Source organism: Alnus glutinosa, chromosome 2, assembly GCF_958979055.1.
Source record: "Alnus glutinosa chromosome 2, dhAlnGlut1.1, whole genome shotgun sequence".
NCBI classification, from domain to species: domain Eukaryota; kingdom Viridiplantae; phylum Streptophyta; class Magnoliopsida; order Fagales; family Betulaceae; genus Alnus; species Alnus glutinosa.
Genome location: NC_084887.1, coordinates 26,109,574 through 26,135,508, shown reverse-complemented (window position 1 = coordinate 26,135,508; position 25,935 = coordinate 26,109,574). Strand labels below are relative to the sequence as shown.

The window sequence follows — 25,935 nt, the reverse complement described above, 5'->3', positions numbered from 1 at the left end:
TCTCGGCGGTCGGCTTCTGTCTTGGTGGTCGGCCACCCTCCACCGGGCCATCCTTCACCGGCGTTCTGTTTCCGGCGGATTTGGCGGCCGGATCTGTATCCGTCGACGCTAAAAAAGGTACTCTCCGGCGACGCTCTCTCTGTCTCTCTCCGTGCATCGCATTTCCCCTCCTAACGCGTCTCTCTCTGTCTCTTCTCCGGCCGGCAGTCCGTGGAAAGGCACTTTTAATCGTTTTTTTCTTTTTTTCTTTTTTTCTTTCTTCTTTTTTTCTTTTTTCTTTTTTTTTTTTTTTCAGTCAAAACCGGTTGGAGAGGAAATGAAATTTCATTTCCCCCCAACGCACCCCCCCTCCCTCTCTCTGAATTCTCTCCGTACAGTCCCTGTCCCAAATCGGCGTCCGGCGTCCCTCTCCGGTCGTGGGTAGTCTCCTTGTCGGCGCTGCTTCATCGGAGTTCTCCTCCGGTGTCCGTCGGAAACCGCAGCCCGCAGCCCATCCCTCTCTCTGGCCGGATCTGCCTGTGAGTACCGTCGGAAACCGCAGCCCCTCAACTGCCCCAACCGAAGTCAAGTGGTGGATTTGATTTGCCTTCCCCAGATTCAGTTTCAAGGTACTCTTTTGATTCATTTTACTTCCAAATTTCTGTAATTTGATTGGACTGTTTTATATTTGTTCTTTGTGAAGGGATGATCAAATTCTGAATTGGGTATTTGGTGTTTGTTTTAATTCCACAGTGATAGTAGTAGTATTACCAATCCATTGTCTCGCACAAATCCTGTAAGTTATCAACAAGACCCAGTTTTTCAAATCCCCTCTGGAAGTTATCAACAATACCCTGTATGTTATTTGGTGCTGAAAAACTATCAAATGTTGCGGAAAACAAATTGGAATCATTTGGATATTATGGAGTTCTTGTTCCTTGTATGTTATGATATGCATTTTAGTCTTTACTGCCCTTGGTTAGAGACTTTTTGTACCTTAGTTTTTAGAACCAATTCTGTAGCCTTGTCAAAACAAAAGTATTAATCCGTTGTCTGTTCCAGAAAAAAACAAAAAAGAATAAAATCTGATTTTGTAGATGTGGAAGCCTTTCAGAACCCAGATTTTTCTATGCAAATTTGTTCTAGCTTGTTTTCTGTTAAAATTTTCTAATTTGTATCATTTTCATCAGTTTTTTATTTTTTTGGTAATTATCTCGAGTAAATTTATTTCCTTTCAATTAAGCAGTATGTATTTGGCTCAGGCTAGGATTGCTTTGATTGTTGATTTTTAACCCATGATTTGAGCTAATAGTGTCTTTGAATTAATGAATAATCTAAACAAAAAGAAAGAAAACAAGTGAATTGTTCATTCGAATCTAATATAATAAAAATTGAATTTGCTTTTGTTATACAGGTAGGTAGTCAAGACATTGGACTATACCGAAAGTGTAAAATTGCAGTACCGCTCACTCGCCAAGGTTTTAGATGACCCATCCTTGAAGCCAATGTCAAGCAAGATGGCACCAAACTGGCTCTAGAGTTGCAGCAAGTTGTAGAATTGCAGTATCGCTCACTCAAGTTGTAGTTTAGTCTGTCGATGTGCTGCTTGTAGCAGTTTGAGTGTTCAGAACCTTGGTGTGTTTGTTGTTGTTTTAGGCTGTTTGGTTTTTAGCCTTTCAGTTGTTGGTTGATGGTTAGGCATGTCTGTGTGGCTTGCATTGTTGGGTGAAAAAAATGTAACAAATATTCATGTTTTTCAACACCTCTAAAAACACCCTCTTCATAACGAACAAATACTTTTTTTCAAACAAAATGCATAAAAATAGTATATGATCAGAAGCTACAGGTACAATATTCTCAACCACAATGTGTTTGCACGCAGAATATATGGCAGAAAACTACTCGGCCTTTATATTCCACAACAATCAAATGAACCACTAATATCAATTTTTATTTTTTTTTTCCCCATAGAAATCAGTAATTGTTAGTACAATCCAAAAATGGCAGAATGCTTGCCAATCCTGGCTACATATTGCTGTGATTCAGCTGCGACTTAACTATACAAATATATATGCATTCAGCATCAAATATACATTCACATGGAGTTAAAGAGTTTCTTATGGGTTTTTCTGGATACCAAATGCACCAGCATCTTTCCTTTCTTGCAGAATCTTGATCCCTTGGGAACCAGCTTCTAGACTCATTGTCTGGCCCTCCAAGTTGATTTACTCCAGAACTTCAACAAATCTTTGATGAAGTTCTGGAGTCCACTTTAACCTGGGCTTTGCATCAGTAGACAAAACCAAATTCACTTAAAAGATACCAAGCAACTTGGGAAAAAATTCTGCCTTCAATCCATACACTAGAGCTCAAAATGCCCATCAAATTGTACATAAAATATACATTCTGCGACTTAACTATACAAATATATATACATTCAGCATCAAATATACATTCACTAGAATCCTGCTGAAGTCTGTCAAGTTCTTGTTTCTGTGGCTCACACATGAATATCATTGCTGGACCAACTGCAACCATGAATATCAGAGATGCATGATCAGGGGAATGAATCATTGCATATATCTGAGTCAAAATTGCGCCACCCAATCCAACAAAGCCCTTTAGAATTCCGACCACAGGACCCCGACTTTTTGGGAAGTTTTGCACACAAGAAACCAGAGCAACTGTGTTGTAGTAAGTCTCACCATTTGTTCCCACAAATATAAGAACGCACATCTGCATACTGATATCTGTTAATGATACAAGCAGTCAAGGTTGTATATAAGATTGGAAAGAAAATCTCAGACCGAGAGAACACAAGTACTAATGTTGAGCCTTCAGATAATTATCCTAAGACAATGGGTTGATACTCAGAATCCGGGAAAAAAAAAAACTTACACAGTAGGAACATGAGCCACATGTCAACTGTCCTTGATTGCAGTCAAAATATGTAAAATTTATTACATCCAAAACGTCACTCTAATGGTCTCAAGGAAGTGTGCACATTTAAGATGACAACCAGGAACTAACAATGAAAGATAGAAAAAGAGAGGAAAGGAACCACCCCCAATTAAGTTGGCTAAGGCTCATTTAGCAATAAAGGCTTATGAGCTTTGCTTGCTTGTGCTAAGCACAGCTCACAGCTCATCCTTTGGACCTCAAGATTGGTTCACAGGATTTCACTTGTTGACCAGCCCCACTACACTCACTGCACAAGGGCAAGTTTAGGCAAAATGATGAATTTACCAACCTAAAACCAATAGCCCTTAGAGCATGATAAACGAAAAAAATAAAATCATTTAAGTTTGGTGGAGAAAAAGAAGAACCAAGTCCTTGCATCAGTTGATCTGTAGAATTGTTTTTCTTTACCGAAATTTATGTTCCTTTCTTTGGTTGGAAAGAGGCATGGAAATCCTCTTCTATCACCAAATAAAGCAATTTCATGAAGATCCACCATAAAAATTTTCAAGTCGAGATACATAGCCAAATAATTAAGCCATAATTATAAAGCATCCCAATCCTCATCAATGGTCATTGTATATGTATTTACCAACAAAAAATCACAAACTTGCAAGAAGCAGTACCTACCTTTAAGAGAGAACAACTAGTTGATTGATTGCAGATAAATCAGAATCAGATAAAAGTTTCCGCAAAACTATTAGCTAAACGCTTTTAAACTTTCTTCACTATTAACTCAGTGCCTTAAAACATCAATACAAAAGAAAGTCAAGAGCTAAATAGAAAAGATGAGATCAAAAAAGGGTAAAAACACGGCATAAAAAGAAATGGTAATCTTCTAGCTCATTGCAATTTGATTTCTTGCATTCTAAGTTAGTAAACTGAGACAAAACAAAACAAAAAGGAAAAAAAAAAACAGGGATATAAATGGACTACCACAAACAGAAATCAAAGATTGAGAACATGTTAAGAGCATCTCCAATAGCTAAAATACCAAGTGAAAAAAATACAAATTTCTATGTTAGAAAATGTTTTTCTATACACACTCCAACAATTATCTATTCTACTCTCTGTTTTATTTAAATATTATTTTGCAGAGGTTTTTTTTTTTTTTTTTTGTAAAGAATAAGAGAAAGAAAGAATCAATATTTCATTGATGGAGTATTGGAGTGGCTATTCCTGTAGCACAAAAGGTATTTTGGTTAGTCCGGAGAAATATGGCTGATACTAGTTTAGTCTGCTTAAGATGCTTACATTGCAATTGTTCTTTCAATCAAAGATACAAACTATACTAAAAGAGATTCTAAAGTTTCATTTCGAAAAGGCTTTTGAAACTAGAAACAACATCTATTTCCAACACCACCTCCTATTGATAAAATTTTCATTGATAAATCCTTATTTATTTTTTCTCTGTCCCAATCACGCAAGCGAATAAGCTCCAGCAAAGGAGATATAAAAAGAAGTGAAAGAGTTGAAAGGTCATCAAACTTATAATGAATCAAAAACAAGACAACCCCACAATAGCAAAACAGCCAAACTCGATGATCAACAAATGAACAAAAAATTCAATAGAGAAGATAAAACTAAAAAATAGTAATATTGATAGAAACTCACAGCCCACAAAGGCAAAGTGGGAGATCTGCCAGTGACAACGAGTACCTTTTTTAGCGTCGACGGATACAGATCCGGCCGCCAAATCCGCCGGAAACAGAACGCCGGTGAAGGATGGCCCGGTGGAGGGTGGCCGACCACCAAGACAGAAGCCGACCGCCGAGAGGGTCGGTCACGACCGGTGAGTGAGCGAGCGAGCGGGAGAACAGCGGCGGTTTCGGACGGAGGAGACCGACCGCCAGTGAAGCGGCGCCGGGAAGGGGAAGACTAGCGGCGGCAACGGTAGTTGGAGAGAGAGAGAGAGAGAGAGAGAGAGAGAGAGAGAGAGAGAGAGAGAGAGAGAGAGAGAGAGCTGCGTTGGAGGGGAAATGAAAATTTCAATCCCCTCCAACCAGTTTTCAAACCCAAAAGAAAAGAAAAGAAAAAACAAAAATAATAAAAAATCACTTTCCACGTAAGCCTGTTGTATCGTTGTTGTAAGTTTTGTGTACGAGAATCATTTCTCTTCTAATAAACGCATTTACAGTCTTACTTCAACAGTTCAACCAACAGTCAAAGACTATAGCTTAAACAATCGGTCTTTAATTTCAACTTCGACAGACAGTGAGAACTTGGCAAATCAAGTTGAAAACAACTCTCCTTAACTAAGAGTCAAAGACCTTAGCTTAAACAATTGGACTTTAATTCCAGTTTCGAGAGACAGAGAACTTGTCTCCTTGACAAATGAAGTCGAAAATAACTTTCCTTAGAACTTCTCTCTCTATTTTCTAGAGAGTTAACACCTTTTCTTAGGGTTTTGATGTGGTTTTTTTTTGTTTTGCCTTTTGTCTTTTTCTTTGGGGGTGGGGGTTTGGGGTGCATAGGGCTGTGACAAGTTAACATCAAACCGAAAATGAGTCAAATGACATGTGTTTTTTCTATTATTCTCATGTTTTCCTTTTCTTTTTTGTTTTCAGAACACTATCAAAAAAGGTAGGATATGAATCCATGAGTCAATTATCCGAAATGAAGATGCTATTATGTTGAAATTAGATCAAATAAAAGTTTTGTTAGGAACGAGACAAGATAGAAATGGTTTTTGTACACAAGATTAGAATGAATAAGTTCAATGCAAAGTTTATCTTTCTACTTTTCCAAATCAAATACATATTTTTCCTTCAATGGTCATTAAATAATCAATTAATCTCTCTTAATAATTACTCGATCTAATAATTTTCCCGTAAAATGGAAATATTAGATGGATTTACAAAATCTCCAAAAGTAGTGTGAACAGGATCCGAGATTTCTTCTTTACCAACTGGCAAAAGCTTCAACTCATATACGTCTAAAAAAAAACCCCACCCATGTGACGTAAGCTGACCAATTAAATGAAAGCTGACCGATCAAATGAGAGTGAATTTCCAGTGAGCTTCCGAACGAATTAGATTAGATTGAAGACCCGACCCCACACAACCGGGCACACAGCCTTGAGCCTCCTCCCTCTTTCTTTGAATTCTCACAGTACAAGACATCAAAATTGTCTTTCACTCCCACAATCCACAATCTCTCTTCTGTGGCTTGAGCCTGTTCCTCGCTTCAGGTACCATCTCTAGGGTTTCTCTCTCTCTCTCTCTCTTTGTTTTGTATTATTTGCTTTTGGTATCTCTTAGGTTTTAGGATTTTCGTTTTGATGTTTATTGTTGTCTCTAGGGCCTTTTGGTTTCCCAGTTTGATTGTCATCTTATTTCGCATGCTAGAGTTTTCTAGGGTTTTTGTTTTTTCTTTTTCTTTTTAGGCTTATTGGGTTTATGCGATTAAAAGTAACGGAATTTTGATTGGTTCATCTGGGTTCGATTTGATTTGATCAGAATATGGAAAGAAAGAAATTGTTTTCTATTCTTTGGAGCGGAGGTGGTATTATGTGAGTAGTTATCTGATTTATGTGCCTCTTGCATGTTCATATTGTTTGGGTTTGGTTTGATCTAGTGAAAGATGTAATGCTTCTTTATCTTTTCACTTCATTTACGGATTCTTATTTTGGGTTTTTAAGTTTTGAAGCGTTGTTTCACAGTTAATTTCGATTCTTATATTGGGTTTTGAGACGTTGTTTCAGGTTGTTTTGGCAATCCACTATATACAGTCCTTTCGCATTTGAAAAAAAGAGTTATAAATTTGATTGGTTGGTTGGTTAGTTTATGTTCTTCTTTAGTCTGCGGTTTGTTTTTGAGTTCTGAGTTTTGTTGGGTTGTGTGCCTAATAATGTTGGTAACAGGTAATCATTGTGCACCAAATGTCTTTTGACCTCAACGAGAAGCACTGGTCACTTGCTCGGTGCGATATTAGTTTCATGAATAGGGGAAGGCTCCGGTGGTCGTGGAAGATCTTGTTTCGGCACTGGACTTGACTGATTGCTTTTTTGTTTTTGCGGGAAGCATAATTCTCATTTGCATTCTACAGTAGAAGTTAGAATTTTTATTTGTGGCAAACAGTAGCGTTTGGTATTGTTTTAAATTTCTTGATGGGGAAAGCATCGCTCCTAGCTCCTGGATTCCGATTTCACCCCACTGATGTTGAGCTGGTTATGTACTATTTAAAGAGGAAAGTAAGGGGGGAAAGGCTTTGTTTTGAAGCCATTGCAGAGGTTGATATTTACAAGGTTGCTCCTTGGGACCTTCCAGGTACATAAGAAGTGTTACATACATTCTTTTGTTTGCATGATTAGTACATTGTGCTCTTTCTTTGTGTTTCTTAGTAAAGCGTGCTTTTTCCTTCATCAGATAAATCTCTTTTGGAAGGTGGGGATCTGAAATGGTACTTCTTTTGCCCTGTGGAGAAGAAGTATTCACGTGGGGCCAGAATGAATCGTGCAACTGAATTTGGGTACTGGAAAACCACCGGAAAGGATAGACATGTTCATTATAATAAAGAGTTGGTGGGGTCTATAAAAACTTTGATTTTTCACAGAGGAAGAGCGCCACAAGGTGAACGAACTGATTGGGTTATGCATGAATACAGACTTGATAAAAATCTGGAAGAAAAAGGAGTTGTTCAGGTAATGCGTAGTTATTTGTCATCTTTGGTATGATGCTATTCCTGTAGAATCAAAAGCTTTGTTGTTTGATGTATCATTTTGTATAAGCTGATTCCCTGGTAAAAACTTTCTGAAAGGGACTTTAATTGTTTTGAAAAATTATTATTTATATACAGAAATTTCCGTCATACTTGGTACTTTTAAGCGTGTTTCAGAAATCAGAGCTTACGCATACGTTTGTTTAGGGGGGATACCTGTCAGTTCAACCCAAAATTATTGGATTTTTTTTTTTTCATTTGAATTGAATTTTCTTGTGTTTGAATATATGGAAAAATCTCAAAATTGGTGAAGAAAAAAAATATACTTTCTACCTCTGGTGTTTGCATTGCTTGAAAGTTACTTTTTGTCGATGAACATGTCGGTCATATTATAAAATGGAAAATATTTTCCCAATTTGTTTGGAAATGCTGCAAATATAGGTAATACAGTCTGTTTTTGTCCCGTATATTTACACAGCTATAGTCTTTTTGCATGCATCATCCATCTCATACATTGTGAATGCTTTAGAAACATAGCACAGCAACTTGACAACCATTATCTCTACTTTAAATGCTTCTTGCTAATTGAATATTTTGTCAAACTTAATCCCAAGGGGTAGCTCAATTAGCTAGTGACCACGCCTTCGAATCTGTCTTTCTCCCTCTCTTTGGGCTCAATTACTTATAAAAATAAAAATAAAAAATCGTCAAACACAACTTAGTTATGCGTTACTTTCTTGATCCATATTATTGACAATATTTCCAATCTGTAGATGTTTCATTTTTGCTACTTTCTAAAGTGACTGTATACAGTTATGTTACTTTCCAAAGTTTCCTTTAAAAGGCTGTCCTTCAAAATTTGGAAGCTTTTCGAGGGTAATTCTGAAAACTCTTTTTTGTTCAGGATACAAATCAATAATTTTGTACTAATGCCTTGCATTCTAAAAAAACACGCACTGAACTTCGATCGCTCGGTCCGCTGCATCTGATGAGGATGAAGCCGCCACAGAAATAATTTCATGTTTTTAAATGGTTGGGTTTAGCAAGATGGATAAATAAAATGGGATAGAGGGTTGTAACGTGTATTAGTTAGGTTTTTAATATTTTGATGAACTGGCCCTTTTGTTCATGTTCTATATGCTATTTCCATTTGTTTTCCTGCATATAAACCAGTTGATGGTGTTCTGGTGCCTGTAGATTTGAATTCATCATAATAATTTTATTTTTTTTTGGTCTTGCAGAACGCATATGTTCTTTGTAAGATATTCCAAAAGGAAGGTGTAGGCCCAAAAAATGGTGCTCAATACGGAGCACCATTTAAGGAGGAAGATTGGGATGATGATGAGGAAGTTGACTGTGTAAAAGCTGGTCCATCTACTGGTTTGTCTACCCCAACTTATGCACTGCCTCATAACCATAGCAGTTCAGTTGCTATTGACACCTTGCTTTTGGGTGGCTCAGTTTTGGGGTCGTTCTCATGCTTATCTCAAACTGTGCCAGCCCACTGTGAGGGGCTTACAACAGTTTGCAGTCATGATGTTGTTAATCAAGCTTCGGGTGATGCCGATGGTGATATTCTTCTAGAAGCGCTTGCTAATAATTGCGATGATATTCCTTTACTGCTTGCATCCTTTACGGAAGACAACACTTTGATTTCAATTGAAGATGACATGAATAAGGTGTGTAACCTTCTTTACCATTTTTTCTTACTAATGTGTTCATGGTCTAGTGGCCTTTCGAACTGACCCAAAGCTTTGCACATTGTTCAGTTATCTCATATTCAGTTGCATTAAATTTTAGAGTTACCAAAATTTAAAAGGGAACTGCGATCTTGATAGCTGGATCCAAAATGCATAATGCATATGATAGAGTATGATAGAGTATGCTAATTTCATTCTACTCCTTTCCTTTCTTTGCCTGTTTTGAAAGGCAATTTGGAAAGTAATGTTAAAGTTATTCATGATTAGATGACAAAATTTTGAGCAAACCAGCCAATTATATATCATTTGACTTGACCACTGTATCAGTCTAGCTTCTATTAAAACAATTGTAGAATATTTCTTAGCTTAAAAAAAAAATCTATACTGTTCCTTCCACGGTTCAGGCTAAGTGGTGTACCACATACTTGTTCCCATTCAACTATCTGTGTTGTAGGTTTAACTTACAGATTTTTTTTCTTTTTTTTTCTTTAAGTCCTAATCTTTACTAATGTGTAACTGGTTTATGGATTTTGCAGGAGGTCGGTCATGATCATGGAAAAGCTAAAGGCACACATGATATTCACAAAGACTTGGGATACCTGGGCCACCCAACCAGACCGGGTGAAGATGATTACGATTTGGACCAATATTTAAATTTAAGTGATCTGGAGTAAGTGGTATAGAAAAACTGAAGTGGTGTTAAACATGTATGATTGTTTCGTGCCGTAATTGCTCCAATACCCAGCTACGGTCAGAAATTTGTTCAGATTGAAACTTCTCATTTCTAAAGAATATTGGTTCCTTGGATTTTTTATTTTTCTCACTTTGTATCCCTTCAATAAGGGTGAGTACGTTGTTTGTATTTCATTATCTTTTGTGAATAGAATTAGAATTTTCGACTCCATTTCTAATAGCTGCTGTAGCCCACAAGGACATAAATGGAATTATGGAATCTTAAATTGTTTTTTATTTTTTGGGGAAAACTACAATTTACCCCCTGATGTTTTCACTAATTTGCAATTTTGGTGCCAATGTTTAGATTGCTTTAATTGCACCCAAGAAAATTGCAAAAATTTGCAATTCACCCCTTCCGTCCAATTGCTCCGTTTGATGAGACGGAAATGCACACATGCGCTCAGCATGTGCCTGTTTTAGATAGAGGTGGACAAAAATGCCCTTATTCAAACGGCACAGTTTTGTCCAAAAAAAACTCCAAAAAAAAATCATATAAACACTTTAGGCTTTCCCAAACCGTAGGATATGAACTTGAGACACGTGTCCCTCCTCATAGCCGTCCTCCTCTCTTTGTTTATTTTATGTTTAGAACTAGTTTTGTGTTTTCGTGTCATCCGGCCGCAGAAGCTTGAGCTTCTTCAATGGCATCCCATTCTCTCTAACAGGTTCACCATCTCTTCCGAGTTGTCTAGCTCAGCGGTGACGTGGAGGAATGACTGGAAGACAGGATAGGTTTGGTCTCTGCCGCTTTTTGGCCATCCCCTCGAACATGAAGCTCGTAGTCGTCGTCGAGAAGCTCGTTGGATGTCCCTGTTATTAGGGAATATAGTAATATACGCATATACTGGCCCTTTCTGAAAATCTGTGTCTATGTTTATAATTAAACATTCATATAATAGTCGAAGGTATGGAGGACAGGAACTGTCGGGTTTTGCCATTGATGACATGGTGTTTCCATAAAACAGACAGCTTCCAGGATTTCCAATGTGGAGAAACCACACTTTCTTTTCAGTCCCACCAGTAAGGAGAAAAAACGTGACATGTGTCTCATGGCATTTATAGATTGTGAGTACAAGTCTTTTATCAGCGACGTCGCGCCAATATTATCCGTAAGGAGCAAGAGCAAAGATAGCATTGTTGTAACCAAGGTATTCTCTCTCCTCCTCTGTTTATGTTGTGTAGAACAGGGGAGAACAGAGTGGTTGGGTGTTGACAATCTGAAGGAGTATGGTGGCTATCGAAACCATGACTTAGTTATTGTAAGCTTCCTGATTTCATGGATGACTCCAAGGATGACTAATTTTTGTAAAGAAATCATAAAATATAGAAGATATAAAAGCTTTCTTGGAGGCCTTTAACCACGTTAATCTATTGACATCTGAAATTTTATGTGCTAGTAAACTGCCACCCATCATTTCACTCTAATTTATAGCTTACCATAAAAGATGGTCAATGGATCTTGTCATGGAACTCATGCCCAACGGCTCTCTACACGACTTGCTTCACGTTTTCGCCGCACTGCCGACGTGGCCCAAACGCATGCAAATCGCCCGGGAGGTCCAGTTTCTTCACTAGGGGAATCCTTCGGTCATACACAGGGATATTAAGTCAGGCACAACCTGGTCGGTGAAGGGTAAGAGAGAGAGAGAGAGAGAGAGAGAGAGAGAGAGAGAGAGAGAGAGAGAGATTAAGATTGTCCAGCGGTCGTCGCAAAAACATGAACCTGCACCTGCTACTGTTTTGTTATTGTTGGACCTGTTACTGTTTTGCTTCTAAGGTTTGTATCTTTGCTTATTCCCCTCAGCCATGGAGAGTGCTTGTGCTTTGTCTGTGATCGTGGACACCAATGGCAATTTCCCATCACTGTAATACTCCAGTGCCGGTATGTACTGCGCCATGGACCCAATCACCAAGTCACCTAGTCACTGTTTTGTTATTGTTGAAGTGCTAGCATTTCTCTTTATAAGATTATGGAGGTGCTTACCTCCGCCTTCTCTGACGGCAAGGCCCAGCTCGAGATTGCAAAGAGACAGGTCATCGTCTACTCCTACGTGAAATAAACAGGTTTTAGTTTTAGAAATAAACAACTTTTTTTTAAGGGTATTTTCGTCCGGTTTCTTTACTGGCAGCCACGTGCCGCGCACATGGGTGCATTTCCGTCTCATCTGACGGAACAATTGGACGGAAGGGGTGGATTGCAAATTTTTACAACTTTCTTGGGTGCAATTGAAGCAATCTAAACATTGGCACCGAAATTGCAAATTGGTGTAAACATCGTGGGGGTAAATTGTAGTTTTCCTTATTTTTTATTTTTTTGATTCAGGTATCTTACATTGTTGGTGAGAATTGTAATCGGGGTTTATTTTAAGGGATAATTGCACTGTTGGTCCCTGTGGTATGCCATAATTATTTATCGCTTCCTATGGTTTAAAAAGTTCATAAGAGGTTCTTGTGGTTAGTAATAATTACAAATCAATCCCTAGAGTCAAATTTCGTTAAAAATTTTAACATATTCTGTCAAATGCCAAGTTAGCGCAACATGTCGCCAATAAGATAGCGACACGTGTTATCTTAATAAAAAAATAAAAAAATATACATATTTTTTTAAAAAAAAAAAAAAAAAAAAAATTGAAGCCAGAGGTGGCCCAATCACCCCCTTGAGGGTTTCCATTTTTTTTTTTTTTTAAATAAAAAAAAAATAAAAATTAAGATTATTTATTTATTTTTTAATAAATTTATATTTTTTTATTAAGATGGACACGTGTCGCCATCTTATTGGCGACACATGGCGCTGATATGACATTTGACGAAACCTGTTAAAATTTTTAACGGAATTTAATTCCAATGATCAATTTGTAATTATTGCTAACCACAAGGACTTCCCATGCACTTTTTAAACGATAGGGAGTGAAAAATAATTATGGCATACTACAAGGACCAACGGTGCAATTATTCCTTGTTTTAATTGCATTCGCATGCCCTTTATATGTAATATATATTATATATATATATATTTAATTAAATTTACTAAAATGTGTTTTTTAATGAGATAAGTTTATGTTAAAGTTTTTTCACTATCATCTTAACATCATACCTTATTAGATTCATTTATATTTCTTTATTTATGATAATTCAAATTCTAATTAATCTGTAACAGATAATTGTTAATTGTGTATTAAAAAAATTTTTAATTTATTTAAACTTGCATGTATATCAATAATCACATTATTTAATTTATATATATATATATATAATAATCCAAAATGCTTATTACTTCGTACGCGAATAATAACAAATATGAATACCTAAAAGTATGAAACTCATTTTGCGAAAGCAGAATCACTAATAATCACTTTTGCATTTTCACCCCTAGGTCTTTGGGGGTAAAAAATTGATCCTTCAGTTTTGGATTAGCTCAATAGGAGAAGAAAAGGGCGTAAAGTACACTTTTTGATCACCAGTTTCAAAAGTAGAATGTAATTCACCCAGCAACCAACGATTATAAACAATCAGGAGGGTGAAGTGCCCGTTGTTTTACTTTTCTAAATCATGCAATTGTAAATCGTCACCTTTTCTCAACTGCAAAATGCTCATGTGAAAATATAACCTTTTTCAGTTGCAAGGCAAAAGAACAAACAGAAACTAGTAGTGAAACATGTGGGGATTTTATCATCAAGAAGCTAACAAAAATAATCATGACCAAACTGTTCCTCCACCCCCAATATTCATGAGATAGTAGTCACAAACGGCTAATTGAATTGGATGTTGCATTTGCCAATTACGGCAACCTCTTGATGAGATGCAATGATCAATTAACAGAACAGCATTGCAGACCTAGTTGGCCTAATTTATTGGTAAAAAATAGTTCTTCATCCGCACGGTGAGAAATAATCTCAAACAACTGCAAAATGGAATTGGGGAACTACAAGTATGGATAAGTACTTAGGATGCAGTAGATTGCTTCAAATATGCAATAAGGTCGGCACGGTCCTGTGGCTTCTTCAGTCCGGGGAATACCATCTTAGTCCCAGGAATGTACTGCACAAACAAACAAAAAATCAGGAGTGAAAATTGAAAAACGTACGACTCAAAAATATTTGTTGTAGAAACAGAGGCATAAAAGTATTCTTGTCTAATCTAAAGAATCCAAAGAAATATTTGACCCTATCCACCGATGCACAGCCGCACACGCGCACAAAATTCAACTCTGAATTAGTAAACATTTAAGGTTCTCTGTAAGCCCATTCTACTAATAATAAGGGTCACTGCACAGTAGAAGCATCGGTGCGATATTTAGTGCAATTGTAGAAGTCTCTACTGCCAAGCACAACAAGCACAAGCACAAGCACACTGATTCAAGTCTTGACAGTGCATAGTTCCTCAATGGTAGGATCGTATCCAAACTACTCCCAAGACCCCACTTCCAGTGGGGCCAATTCAGGGAATGCCCCTTATTTCAGTTTACAAGTAATTCAAAAACACACAATGCTTATCCTTGAACCTTTGAATAAAACATGATACTTCAATTCCACACCTATTCAATCTCCCATCTATGTACATGTATTTATCCTATTACTTCCCCTTGAACTGATCTACAACAAGTCTTTACTTCATTCACTTCAGAAAAGCTTAGCAGAAAGAGTCGTAATAAATATGTGATGTGTTTGTTTGATTATTTGCACAAAAATTAGTTGTCACATGAGCTAACTAGATTTGCAATTTTTTATAACAAATCCTAGTTTTGCACTATCACTGTATTTGATTAAAATCAATCCACTGTATCATCATAGCAGTGCCTCTTTTGTATTTCTAGAAACCATATCGGACCGACTAAAATGTTCCTGTGAGTCCTAACCTATCCCATGCCACAAGGCAAAATTTAATACTCTCTGCATGCAATATGTTCGTCCTGTTTAAAAAACCCAATTTTTTAGGAGACATCACTTGATGCATTATTTTTTAAATAAGTTTCCCAAACTATCCTTCTTACCTTAAACTCATACAAAAAAAAATTTACAAGGGTTGTTTCCTTTTCAAGTCAAATAAAGGGTAAATTAGAAAAGTTAACAAAATTGCATCCATCGAATTTTCAAAATAGATGATAGTTTGAGGCATCGCAAAAGGGAATAAAGGACCAACAAAATGGGATTGAGGGAGTGTTAACTAAATTCATATTAAAAGCAGAAAAACATCAAAAAAATACCACCAGACTAGATCACTGCATTCTCTATGTGATGGTAGTGGCCTAGATTTATCTTTTCATACCTTCTTGGGGTTCAGCAAGTAATCATACAACGTCTTTTCCTCCCAATTCACAGCCATGTTCTTGTTAGCAGTGGAGTAAGAGTACCCAGCTGTAGTACCAGACTGCCTTCCAAAGAGGCCATTCAGATTGGGCCCTGAAAATTTCATTGAGTTCATGTAGATAAGACCAAAACTTTAAACAAGAAAAAAAAGGAGGAAAAGGAGAGTTGAAAAAGAAACAGAAAACGCAAAAATTTCTAAAGCATATTATCTTTTAACTGATAAATAAACTAGAAAGCCCTTCTTCAAGAGAAATAATGGGTTGTCCCAGCATGCAAATTCTTGAGTGAGAATCTTTTTTCTTGATAAGTAATAAATGCAAGGAGAAAAAGAGATGTGGGGAAGATGATTGTTGAGAATATCAATGGATGAGAGGAAACACAACTGCCCATCTTCTCCATATCAATCTCGCAGGGAACTCTTTCGGAAACAGAGTGCACTGATCGTAGCACAACACCGATACACACAATCCCTGCTCTACTTGAGTGAGAATCTCCAGAATGGAACGTTTGTTGGCCGAAATACCCACATCATCAGAAACAGGGACGGCACTACATGCAGGGGGAGGGGAGGGGTTCCCACAAAGATTTTGATCACCCAAAACAGAATTTATTTCAAAACAATTGAAAGCATTGTTTTCATTCAAAATAATTTAAACTTTGTTTTCAACAAATAATGATAAAAAATAAATAAATAATCACATAAAGGATGATGTGTAGTACTCACATTAAATAAAAATTATAAAATCACCACGTGTAAGACCAAACTTTTATTATATTATTACCCTAAATCAATTAAAGAGTAAAATAATAAAACAAGTAAAGCTTCAATTGCTCAGGAAAAAAAGAAAAAAGGAAAAAGGTAAGTAAAGCTTCAATTAGAATTTTCTTAATAATTATAAGTAAAATAATGATATTTTTCCATTTTTTAGAATTTTCAATTATGGGGTTTCAGTTGAAACAAACTGCAGTTTTTGTTCAAAAAGTAAATTTTGTAGTTAATGAAATATGAAGAAACAGTAAATGGAGTGATAATTGCAAGAGTTAAATAATAAATTTAATGAGAAGGCAAGACAAGACTTTGAAATAAAATGGAGGATGAATTTTCTTCAAGATTATCTGGTTGTCAACGAAAAGGAAATTACTGAAAGATTTACGGATATAATAATTGATAACTGTTATTCATTAAAGGAGCATCGAGTATTTTTTCTGTCTATCTTTTTTTCTTTCTTACATATGAACTTAAAATTGACCAACATGTATTTTTAAATGTGTTTTTGAGTTATATTGTAATTTAATAGACCCACATAAAGAATACTTTTGTGTAAGAACTTGAAAATTTAGTAAAAATAATTGTCAGAAATATATAATTTTAGATTTTATTTTAGAATCATATGCAGTTCCCTAGATAAACATCTTGGATTCATCCTGATCAAAAACACAAATAATGTAACATCCTGGCAGTCTTGGTTCTTATAAACCAAAAATATCAAGCTAAACGATAAGAAGCCTTCGGCAAACACCTTTTTGTATAAGTAAATTTATCATTAAAAGAACACCAACCTTATGCCACATAGCAGTAAAGATGGAAAAATAATCTATAACCTCTATAACAACCTCCTGTTACCAAAACAAATGTGTTCATATATATATATATATATATATATATATATATATATTGAAGAGCAATGATAGCGAGTTCTGAAACAAAATCATAATTCTCTACAACGAGTAAAATAATAAGTTGCTGAGACATAATTGCAATGCCAAATTCTCTTAAATCTTACAAAAATTTAGAAAAAAGAAATTATGATTTTCAAAACCAGAAGAACGCAATATTGATTTCAGCTTCTAATGCGTCTCAGTGCGAAAAATCATAATCCAGACAAAAACAAGGTACAAAATTTGAAATCACGTATAATCCTTTTAGCATATGAGAAATGAATAGAAAAGAAAGGGTAAAATTATATTTTAAAATCCAGCAAACCTAGTTCAGTAATTCGGCTCAGTCAATTAATTTTTCAGAATTCTTTTCTTTTCTTTATTTTTCTTCCTCTCTGAGATATTATAAGACCAAAAAAAAGTCAGATCTGAGCAAATTCTTTCACCTAAATCGAAATAGGCCTAAAACATATCAGATCCAAACACGTCACAAATAGCGATAAACAAAAAATTTTAATTTTTTTTTTAAAAAAAGCATGTACTTAAAAGCTAAGAGAAACGAGTCCCGAATCCATCAGATCCAAACACATCACAATCCAATCAAACACAGTCAAGATATATATACCTCTAAAATCACAAAAGAAATTAGAAAATAAACACAGAGGGGTAAAGGGAGAGAGAGAGAGATGATAGAGTTACCTTGCTTGTGACCGGCGCCTTTGTCGACGGTGTGGCACTGAGCGCACTTGGTCTTGAAGATCTTCTCTCCTACCTTTGGATCGCCAGGAGGAGCTTCAGCGAACGACGCCATTTGTCTACCGTTTCGCTTCTTCTTTTTTTTGTCTTTTTTTCTTTCTTTGCAGAGGACGAGAAAGTCTGCTGATATAACTTTAGAGCTAGCAAGCTAGCGAGCGAGAGAAAAGGCTTTTGGGAATAAACGGTCGTTTGGGCCGAGACGCTGAAATTTCTAGGAAGCACGAATGCGGAAGAATATTCGAGAAGAGGGAACGTGGTGTGCCACGGGCCGCTGCCTTGTTGTCTTTCTTTGAATTGCAAAAGAAAATTCGAAGCACCCAACCTTTTTTTTTTAAGCACGTGGCGAGTTTCCAGTGGCCCAGTCTTTTTTTCTTTTTCTTCTAATTTTGTCCCCGTGACTTATGCCAATTGTGCAAGTAAGAGTAATGCTACGCGGAAACGAGTAATGCTATAAATTATTATTTTTTTTAAAAAAATTAATGTAATTTTTAAAATTATTAAATAAATTTGTGATAAATTATTATTAGATTTTAATTTAATGATAATTTTAAAAAATACATCAATTTTAAAAGAATAAAAAGATGATTCTTATCATTGCTCCTACCTAAATACACTGTATAAGGATTTTTTTTATTTTTTATTTTTTGAACAAAGAAGTATGTGCTCCTTCCATTGCTAAAACAGCATTACAAAGATAGAATGAGGAGTACAAGACACCCCTACATCCAAGTCAGAAATAAATCTGATAAAGCAGTTGTCTAAATAATACACAAATATTACATGAACACCCCTTAAAGCTCCACACTACAAATAAGTCCAGCAAATATTTGTGCACTACAAAGACACTGTAAAACACACAGACAACAAGGGAATACACAAACAAACACAACACAACAAGAAGCAACACTGTCCCCATTGCTGGAAGAAGCCACACCGCCACCGGAGGCGGCGCGTGAACAACATGCGCCGTCATAGGAGTCTCCCCAGCAGCGAAAACAAACATCTCCAACCATCGATCACTGCCAACCATGACCTGACAAGATGGCGAGATCCACATGAGCCAATCACGGAAGAGAGATCCCCCCACATGCAGACCACGCACCGGCAAGAAAGAACGGCAAGGCCATCGGCTGGATATGGCCGGTCCAGAAGACGCCGGTGATCACGGCTAGGAAGCGCGTATCTTGAAAGAACCGGAAGAGAAACGTAGATCTGAAATCTTGAAAAAGGAAACTACTGCGGCTCAAACCAGAACTCCACCGGAGACATAAGAATGGCGGCCGAACCCCAAAACCAACGCTAAAGACAAGAAGCCTTCCTGTTAGAACACAAGGAAAAGAAAAAACAACAAAACCAAAACAACAACTCCACTACCCATAAGGGTAAGGAGACGAAACCTCCACCGGAAACGAGTCCGGGAGGAACAGACTCCCTGCCCTAAAGGCAAGGAGAAGAAAATCCACGCTCCAGTGGTAAAACCACGGAGGGGCAAAAGCCTCCTAGCTCCCTAGGAGGATCAAAACAACCCAGAGGAGGGAAGCAAAACCTCCCTCCCCCGGCGAGAAACACTAATCACCAAAGGCTTTCTCTCTCTAAAAACCGGGACTTTCTCTCTCTAAAAGGTGAAAAAAAACGTTAATGTAAAGTGTGTCTCACTGTATAAGGATCTTCTTCTTAGATTTGGATTAAAAAAAATATGATCATTGTTTTAACTAGTTCAAATTTTGTCATATATAACTCAATGAGATGAAATTAAAGATTTTTGGAGACTACTAAATTCTGAAACTATAAAATATGAACTATTAACTTAGAAATTATTATTAAGATTTAAATATCATAAACGCTAACATGAGAAAATTAACACAATTTAATAAAAAATTATGATTAAGAATCCGTTTGGATTTACGATTTCAAAAGGTGCGATTTAAAAATAGTGATTTTAAAATGTATTATTTAAAAAAATAATTTTTAAAAACGTAGTTAGGATCCCAAGACTTTTCTCAAACCCTAAAGAACTTTGTTTGTAAAACTAACCAAAAAGAAAATTTTGTTTTTTGCAAAATTACCCATACTTGATCAAACAAGGTTCAACCAAGCATACCCCAAGAACTTTTTGCCAAACGGCTCAATCAACTTGCCATAAACTGAAGGTTCCCCTGAGGCTCTCAGGTAGGTTATGTCTCGTGCTCGTTCAATCAGGCACTAGTCTCGATCGACCAAGAGGGCATTAGCAGTGTTTTCACCTATTCAAAAACATTCCAAAATCCCTCATTTTTCACACCAATTATCATTTACACTTCCCCTACTACTCATACAACATCAAAGCCACATCTTAAAATATTCTCATAACTTCAAACCCAACACAAAACCCTAGTTTTATCAAAGAGAAATGATATTTAACATTCTCCTATTATTCTTCGCTAACGTGACATACACAATCCATCCTTAATTTTTTTTTTGTTAATTAAAATTGATCTAAATATTAATTAAGCATCCCATGTCAGCTAAAAGCTCTAGAAAAATGTTGGGATAATGCTAAATAGCACGTCTTTTTTTATTTATCAAAACCTCCATTTTTCAAATATATCTCCATTTCAACTTATTTTAAGCATCATAACGACGTATTTAAACATTGCAACCCAACTCCATGCAAGCTTATATCAAGATTAATCTTACACAGAGGGTTTTAACATTTTAACTTTACAAAACCATAATCTCCTAACAACTTTCAATAATTTATCACATTGCCAACAACATAACTACTATAATGTCATAATTACCTCAAAAATTATAACAATATAACAACTAACATAACTCCATGAACAAATAGATCAGGGCGGGCGTTTATATCTTCCCCAAGTTTTATCTTCAATTTACTTCTTCCTTTCTCACTATCTAGAATGAGGAAAAAAGCATATTAAAAAAAAGGGAAGAAGAAGAAGGAGGAGGGTGGCTGATGGCCAGCCCTTTGTTAGGAGTGGCTCGCGACCACTATCTAGAGTGTCACACAACTACCTCTTAACTTAAGAGTAGTTAACGGAATTACCGTCATCTTGTCAATTGAGGGGTGGCGCGTGGCCACCAACCAACTCAATGGTGGGATAAAAGACGATCAAGGTTGATAAATTAATAATAGATTGTTTTACGTAGTTGGTCGATAAAATCATTATCATTGTGAAATGAGTTTAGTAAAAATATTGTAACTTCAATATTTTATACTTTTAAAATAACACAAAAATTTATCAGAATATCTATTTAGAAAGTAAAATGGTAAATCTATATTTAAAAAGTAAAGAGGTAAACTATGTCATATTTTCCAAATAGCAACATGCTTCACCTGCCACACCTTTTTTATCCACATAAGCCCATATGTTTTAGAATTTAAGGTTCCGTTTGTTAATGTATTTTGGGGGTATTTATTGTTTTTATTTGAAAAAGTATTTTGATAAGACATAATAGTAAAAATTATTATTGTGATTTGAGAAATATTGTTTAAGAATTTATCCAAATAGCAACATGCTTCACAATTGCCACACCCTTTTTATCCACAGAAATCCACATATTTTAGAATTTAAGGCTCCGTTTGTTAATGTATTTTGGGACACTTTTTGTTTTTATTTGAAAAAGTATTTTGATGAGACATAATAGTAAAAACTACTTTTGTAATTTGAGAAATATTGTTTTAGAATTTATCCAAATAGCAACATGCTTCACAATTGCCATACCATTTTTATCAATAGAAGTCTATATGTTTTAGAATTAATTAAGGTTTTGTTTGTTAATGTATTTTGAGGTATTTTTTGTTTTTATTTGATTTTTTTTTTTGATGAATTAAATCTTCATTAACCAAACAAAATCAATACAACTCTATGGTAAACACCGGAATAACGGTTCCATGAGGAACCAAAAACTACAACCTCAAAATCAAAAAACAAAACACTACAAAATAGAGGCAAAACCCTATACATGAAAGACAACTAATCACCTAACAATCCAAAGCTAGAAACACATAAATAACTGTATTCACCCGAAGCCAACACCCTTCCATTAACAAACAACATAACTACTTAGGAAGGAACTTGGCAAGTAGTCTCACATTAACTTCCCATCTAATCTTGGACAGAATTCCTTCTTCAGATTTGGGGAACCAAGCATGGAGCAAAGCATTCCTATGTAATCACAGGTTGTAAATTGCTATAGCAAAATATAATTTCTTAGCAGTAGCTTGCAAATTCTTACCTTCAATGACGGAGAGAGGGGGGGGCTGGTGGGGGCCATGGCCCCCCCTCAACTCTCAAGAAAAAAAATAATAATTAAGGTAAAAAAAAAAAAAATTGAAGTTTTTTTGCCTATTGACCCCTAACAAGAAATTTTTTTGCCCCTTAGCCCTTTCCTTTTTATTATCTTTTCAACTGATTTCATCTCATTTAGAACGATAGTTTTATCATCAAAATTTTTTTCCTTTAATATTTAACGGTAGCAAAAGACATGTCTGAGAAGGTAACGATAGAATAAGCTTTACAAAGCTGTAAAGGCTTTGTTCAAAATAAATTAAAAGGGTTTAGTAAAGCAGTGCATTGGAAGAAGACAGATGTGGATTTGAGGAGTCACACGCCTAACAAAGCTCGATTTCCTAAGGATGTATGGTAACAATAACGTAAAATGGATAAAAATAGCAAGATGACATTAGAAAAGTCTAGAAGATATGCGTTTCATTTGTATTGTGTTGTGTTTAGCAAAATGTGTTTTAAATAACAGTTGGTGGGTTATTGCGTTAGTTAGAGTGAATTGTTCTAACAAAAGGAGCAAGATAATATTAGCTTCAAGAGCCATGTCATTCAGGTAAAGCCTTGCGAGAAGGCCGAAAAGCACACAATTCAACCAACTGAAATTTCTCAATTTCAATACAGAAATTTCTCAATTTCAATACAGAAATTGAGACATTTTTTATTTTTTATTTTTTGAATCTTTGGACAACGGTTTTCTTTACTTTTTTTTTTTTTTTTTTTTTTTTTTTTTCCAAAAAACTCTTTTCACTTTTGCTTATTGATTTTCAATTTGAAGGGAATAATAAAATATCAAAACTGGGTTATGTTTAATTTACTTAAAATTTGCCTTTATATATATATATACTTTAACCTATACTTAAGAAAAAAATTTATTTGGCCCGGCCCCCTCCCATTAAAATGTCTGGCTCCGTCCCTGCTTACCTTTCATATTCTGCAAACTCCAATGAACAATTGAGTTCCAATTTGACAGAGGATCACCCATCCTACAATCTGACATCAAAGATCGTCAGATTCTCTTGCTCAAGCTACACTCAAAGAATAAATGTTCTCTATTCTCCTGCCTTGCACGATAGAAGAGACACAAATTATCTCCACTATAGCCCCATATGCACATATGCTCCATAGTGACAATAACATCATTGAATGCAAGCATGAGAAAAAAAGCATGTGTAGGGATAACATCAGAAAACCAGACAACATCATGCCATTGATTCCACCATCGATTTCTTATCCCTACGCTTTTCCCAAATATCAACACTTGAGAACACACCACTTTTAGAATCCCAAACCGGTTGATCAGCGTCTCCAAACTCAATATCAAGCAACCTACTTTGGATCTCTACAATGACCTCTGATATGGCATGGGGCCAAAACCAATCACCTCTTCTAATAATAGAAGAGAGCTTAGGACCAATGGAGAGACCTGCATCATATACTACTTTGTGCCCATGTGTCTAACAAGCAACCCGCTGAATGTCAAATATCATGCCATAGGAATATGCTACTATCATCTCCAACCTTGAACTTGATGACAAGTTTAGCAACATTCCGAATATTCATAATAATAATTTGTACTATTTTTGTGATTTGAGAAGTATTGCATGTGTTTTGAGTAATTTGTTAATGCTTTTGTATTTTTTTTTTTTGTTTAAAATAAAAAGAAAAAAAGAAAAACCAATGACCAAATATAAAAAAAGCCTCCCATCAAGTCAAAAATAACAGTCCCTAGCCCAGAAAAACGAAAATAATAAATAAAAGGGTCCCTTTTTTGGGTAAAATTAAAACAACAGACCCATAAAATAAATCACCTTTCATTTGCCTCAGTTCACTTCACCGTTCTCACAAAACCCTTCTGTGTGTGTGTTATATGTGACCTCAGTCAATGACAAATCCAAGACCATAATCTACCATGGGAACCCCAAGCATCTGCAAGAAGCTCAGGTACTTCTCAAATTCTCAATCTCTCTTCTCTTACTGCCCATACCCATTTCTTTCTCCTAAAACCCTAGTCTCACCCAATGACTCGCCAAATTTTTTCTTCCATTCCAATCATCTTAACACAAAACCCACTGCTAATTCTCTTTCTCCATTGATTTCCTCAACTGGGTCATCCTCATTTTTTGCTGCATCACAGCCATTTCCTCAATCTTCACAAGCTTTATATTGCTATAGATATAACAGTAATGAGCAGAGAAGCCAAATCTTGAATCTAGGTTTGCTTAAACCATATAGTAATAGATGCTTTCGATTCTTTTCGGTTTCAGTTCGGTTAGAAATGATGAATTCTACTGAAAATGTTAAAGTTGGAAAGGTGGGTACTGATGGGATTAGGGCGAATGCCACTCCGAAGCAAGTTTCAGAAATGATTAGCATAATTACGAGGGATGATAATGATTTGGAGTCCAAGTTGGATTCGATGAACGTTTCTTTATCTATTGCTTCAATCACTGAAATTTTTCGGATTTTGAATTGCGAAAAAGTGTCCGCAATTCGTTTTTTTGCTTGGATTAGAGGTTCGAAGCCCGATCTTTATGGTAATTCAGATATTTGTAGTTTGGCTGTTGATAATTGCGGGTGGTTAGATGATTACAAGACCATGCTTCATATTATGAATGGCTTTAGTATGAAAGGAATTTGTCTGACCAAGAAGGCATTTGGTTTCTTACCTGTTTTGGTTTCGAACAAGGATTCCTTTATGCATTCTGTGACAAGTGTGGTAAAGGTGTTGAATGAAGTTGGGGGGTCATGTAGAACCTCTGGTGTTCACTCCTTGATTGGAATGCTCGGCGCATTGGGTTCCTTTGAAACGGCAAAGTTCGTGATCGAGATAACGGAGAGGAAGGCGAGTTATTACTATAGTTTGATTAGGGAGAAGTGTCGGATATGTGATTTCGAAGGAGCTAGGGAAATGCTGGATGAGATGAGGCGAGTGGGTTGCGATCCAATTGTTAATGCTTACAATTATCTACTTAGTAGTTTATGTATGAGTGATAACTTTGCCGAAGCTTGTCAAGTGCTTGAAGAAATGCAAGAAAGGGATTGTCTTCCTGATGCATTGACCTTTGAAATATTTATTTGTTACTGTTGTAGGCTTGGAAAGTTTGATCTTGCGTCTGAGTTTCTTGATAGGATGGTTTCAAATGGTCTTGAACCTCGTTCTACCACACATGCTGCCTTTATCAAGGGTTATTTCAATTCGATGAGATATGAGGAAGCATACAAGTATGTGGGTGAGTCAGTTGTTAAGTATGGATGCTCATGCAATTCAATTTACAGCTTGCTTGCAAGCCTTCATCAGAAGAAAGGAAACGTTGTCACTGCTCGAAATATTCTTCTTGAAATGATTAAGAAGGGTCTTAGACCAAATTTTGCAGTGTATATGAGAGTTTTGAAGCGGCTAAAGAAGTCAGGCAGGGAAGACATGGCCAGAGTGTTAAAGAGCAGGTTCTCTTGTCTGAGTTTACAGTCAAGTACAGAAACTGTGTGATTTTGTTCCGATTCTGTATTTCTTTTTTTTTTTTACCTCCTGCTCTGTAAACTAGCAGATTATAGAACTTCCAGCTAAGTGGCAAGCATTTTATTTTTAAACTTAATTCGCTGTTGGTCTTTCTTTTCATATAAGCTTTTTTATTTTTTATTTTTTATTTTTTTATTTTTTAAAATTGAATTGTTGATTTTTAGTAGGGGTGGGCATCGGTTCGGTAGACGTTTAATTCGGTCGGTTAACCGACTTTTGTCGGAATGCAGTCGGTGAATTTATTTCGGTTAAGTCAGTTAAGCGGTTAATAAGCGATCGGTTAAGCGGTTAATAGGCGGTCGGTTAAGTCGGTAAAACAGTTAATAGGCGATCGGTTAAGTCGGTAAAGCGGTTAATAGGTGGTCGGTTAAGTCGGT

The 25,935-nt window shown here is 36.1% G+C and overlaps 3 protein-coding genes and 1 non-coding gene across 4 annotated transcripts; 2 read left to right on the top strand and 2 right to left on the bottom strand.

The window, feature by feature from the left end:
* The first annotated feature begins 5,969 nt into the window (after positions 1-5,969).
* On the top strand, positions 5,970-10,271 carry LOC133862014 (NAC domain-containing protein 82-like). Its single transcript, XM_062297848.1, has 5 exons — positions 5,970-6,127; positions 6,800-7,205; positions 7,305-7,579; positions 8,838-9,275; positions 9,833-10,271. Exons 2-5 carry the CDS (start codon positions 7,046-7,048, stop codon positions 9,968-9,970), a joined length of 1,011 nt encoding a protein of 336 aa, XP_062153832.1. The 5' UTR covers positions 5,970-6,127; positions 6,800-7,045; the 3' UTR covers positions 9,971-10,271.
* A 3,403-nt stretch (positions 10,272-13,674) lies between these two features.
* Positions 13,675-17,929, bottom strand: LOC133862013 (cytochrome c). Its single transcript, XM_062297847.1, has 3 exons — positions 17,696-17,929; positions 15,297-15,430; positions 13,675-14,069 (listed from the first exon to the last, which is right to left on the bottom strand). Exons 1-3 carry the CDS (start codon positions 17,805-17,807, stop codon positions 13,974-13,976), a joined length of 342 nt encoding a protein of 113 aa, XP_062153831.1. The 5' UTR covers positions 17,808-17,929; the 3' UTR covers positions 13,675-13,973.
* On the bottom strand, positions 15,668-15,814 carry LOC133862155 (small nucleolar RNA snoR135). The gene has a single exon (XR_009899175.1). It is a non-coding gene; the product is annotated as a small nucleolar RNA snoR135 (small nucleolar RNA).
* Positions 17,930-23,841: 5,912 nt separating the features above from the next.
* Positions 23,842-25,634, top strand: LOC133860949 (pentatricopeptide repeat-containing protein At5g64320, mitochondrial-like). The gene is made up of 2 exons (XM_062296630.1): positions 23,842-23,982; positions 24,306-25,634. Exon 2 carries the CDS (start codon positions 24,317-24,319, stop codon positions 25,526-25,528), a length of 1,212 nt encoding a protein of 403 aa, XP_062152614.1. The 5' UTR covers positions 23,842-23,982; positions 24,306-24,316; the 3' UTR covers positions 25,529-25,634.
* The last annotated feature ends 301 nt before the right edge of the window (positions 25,635-25,935 follow it).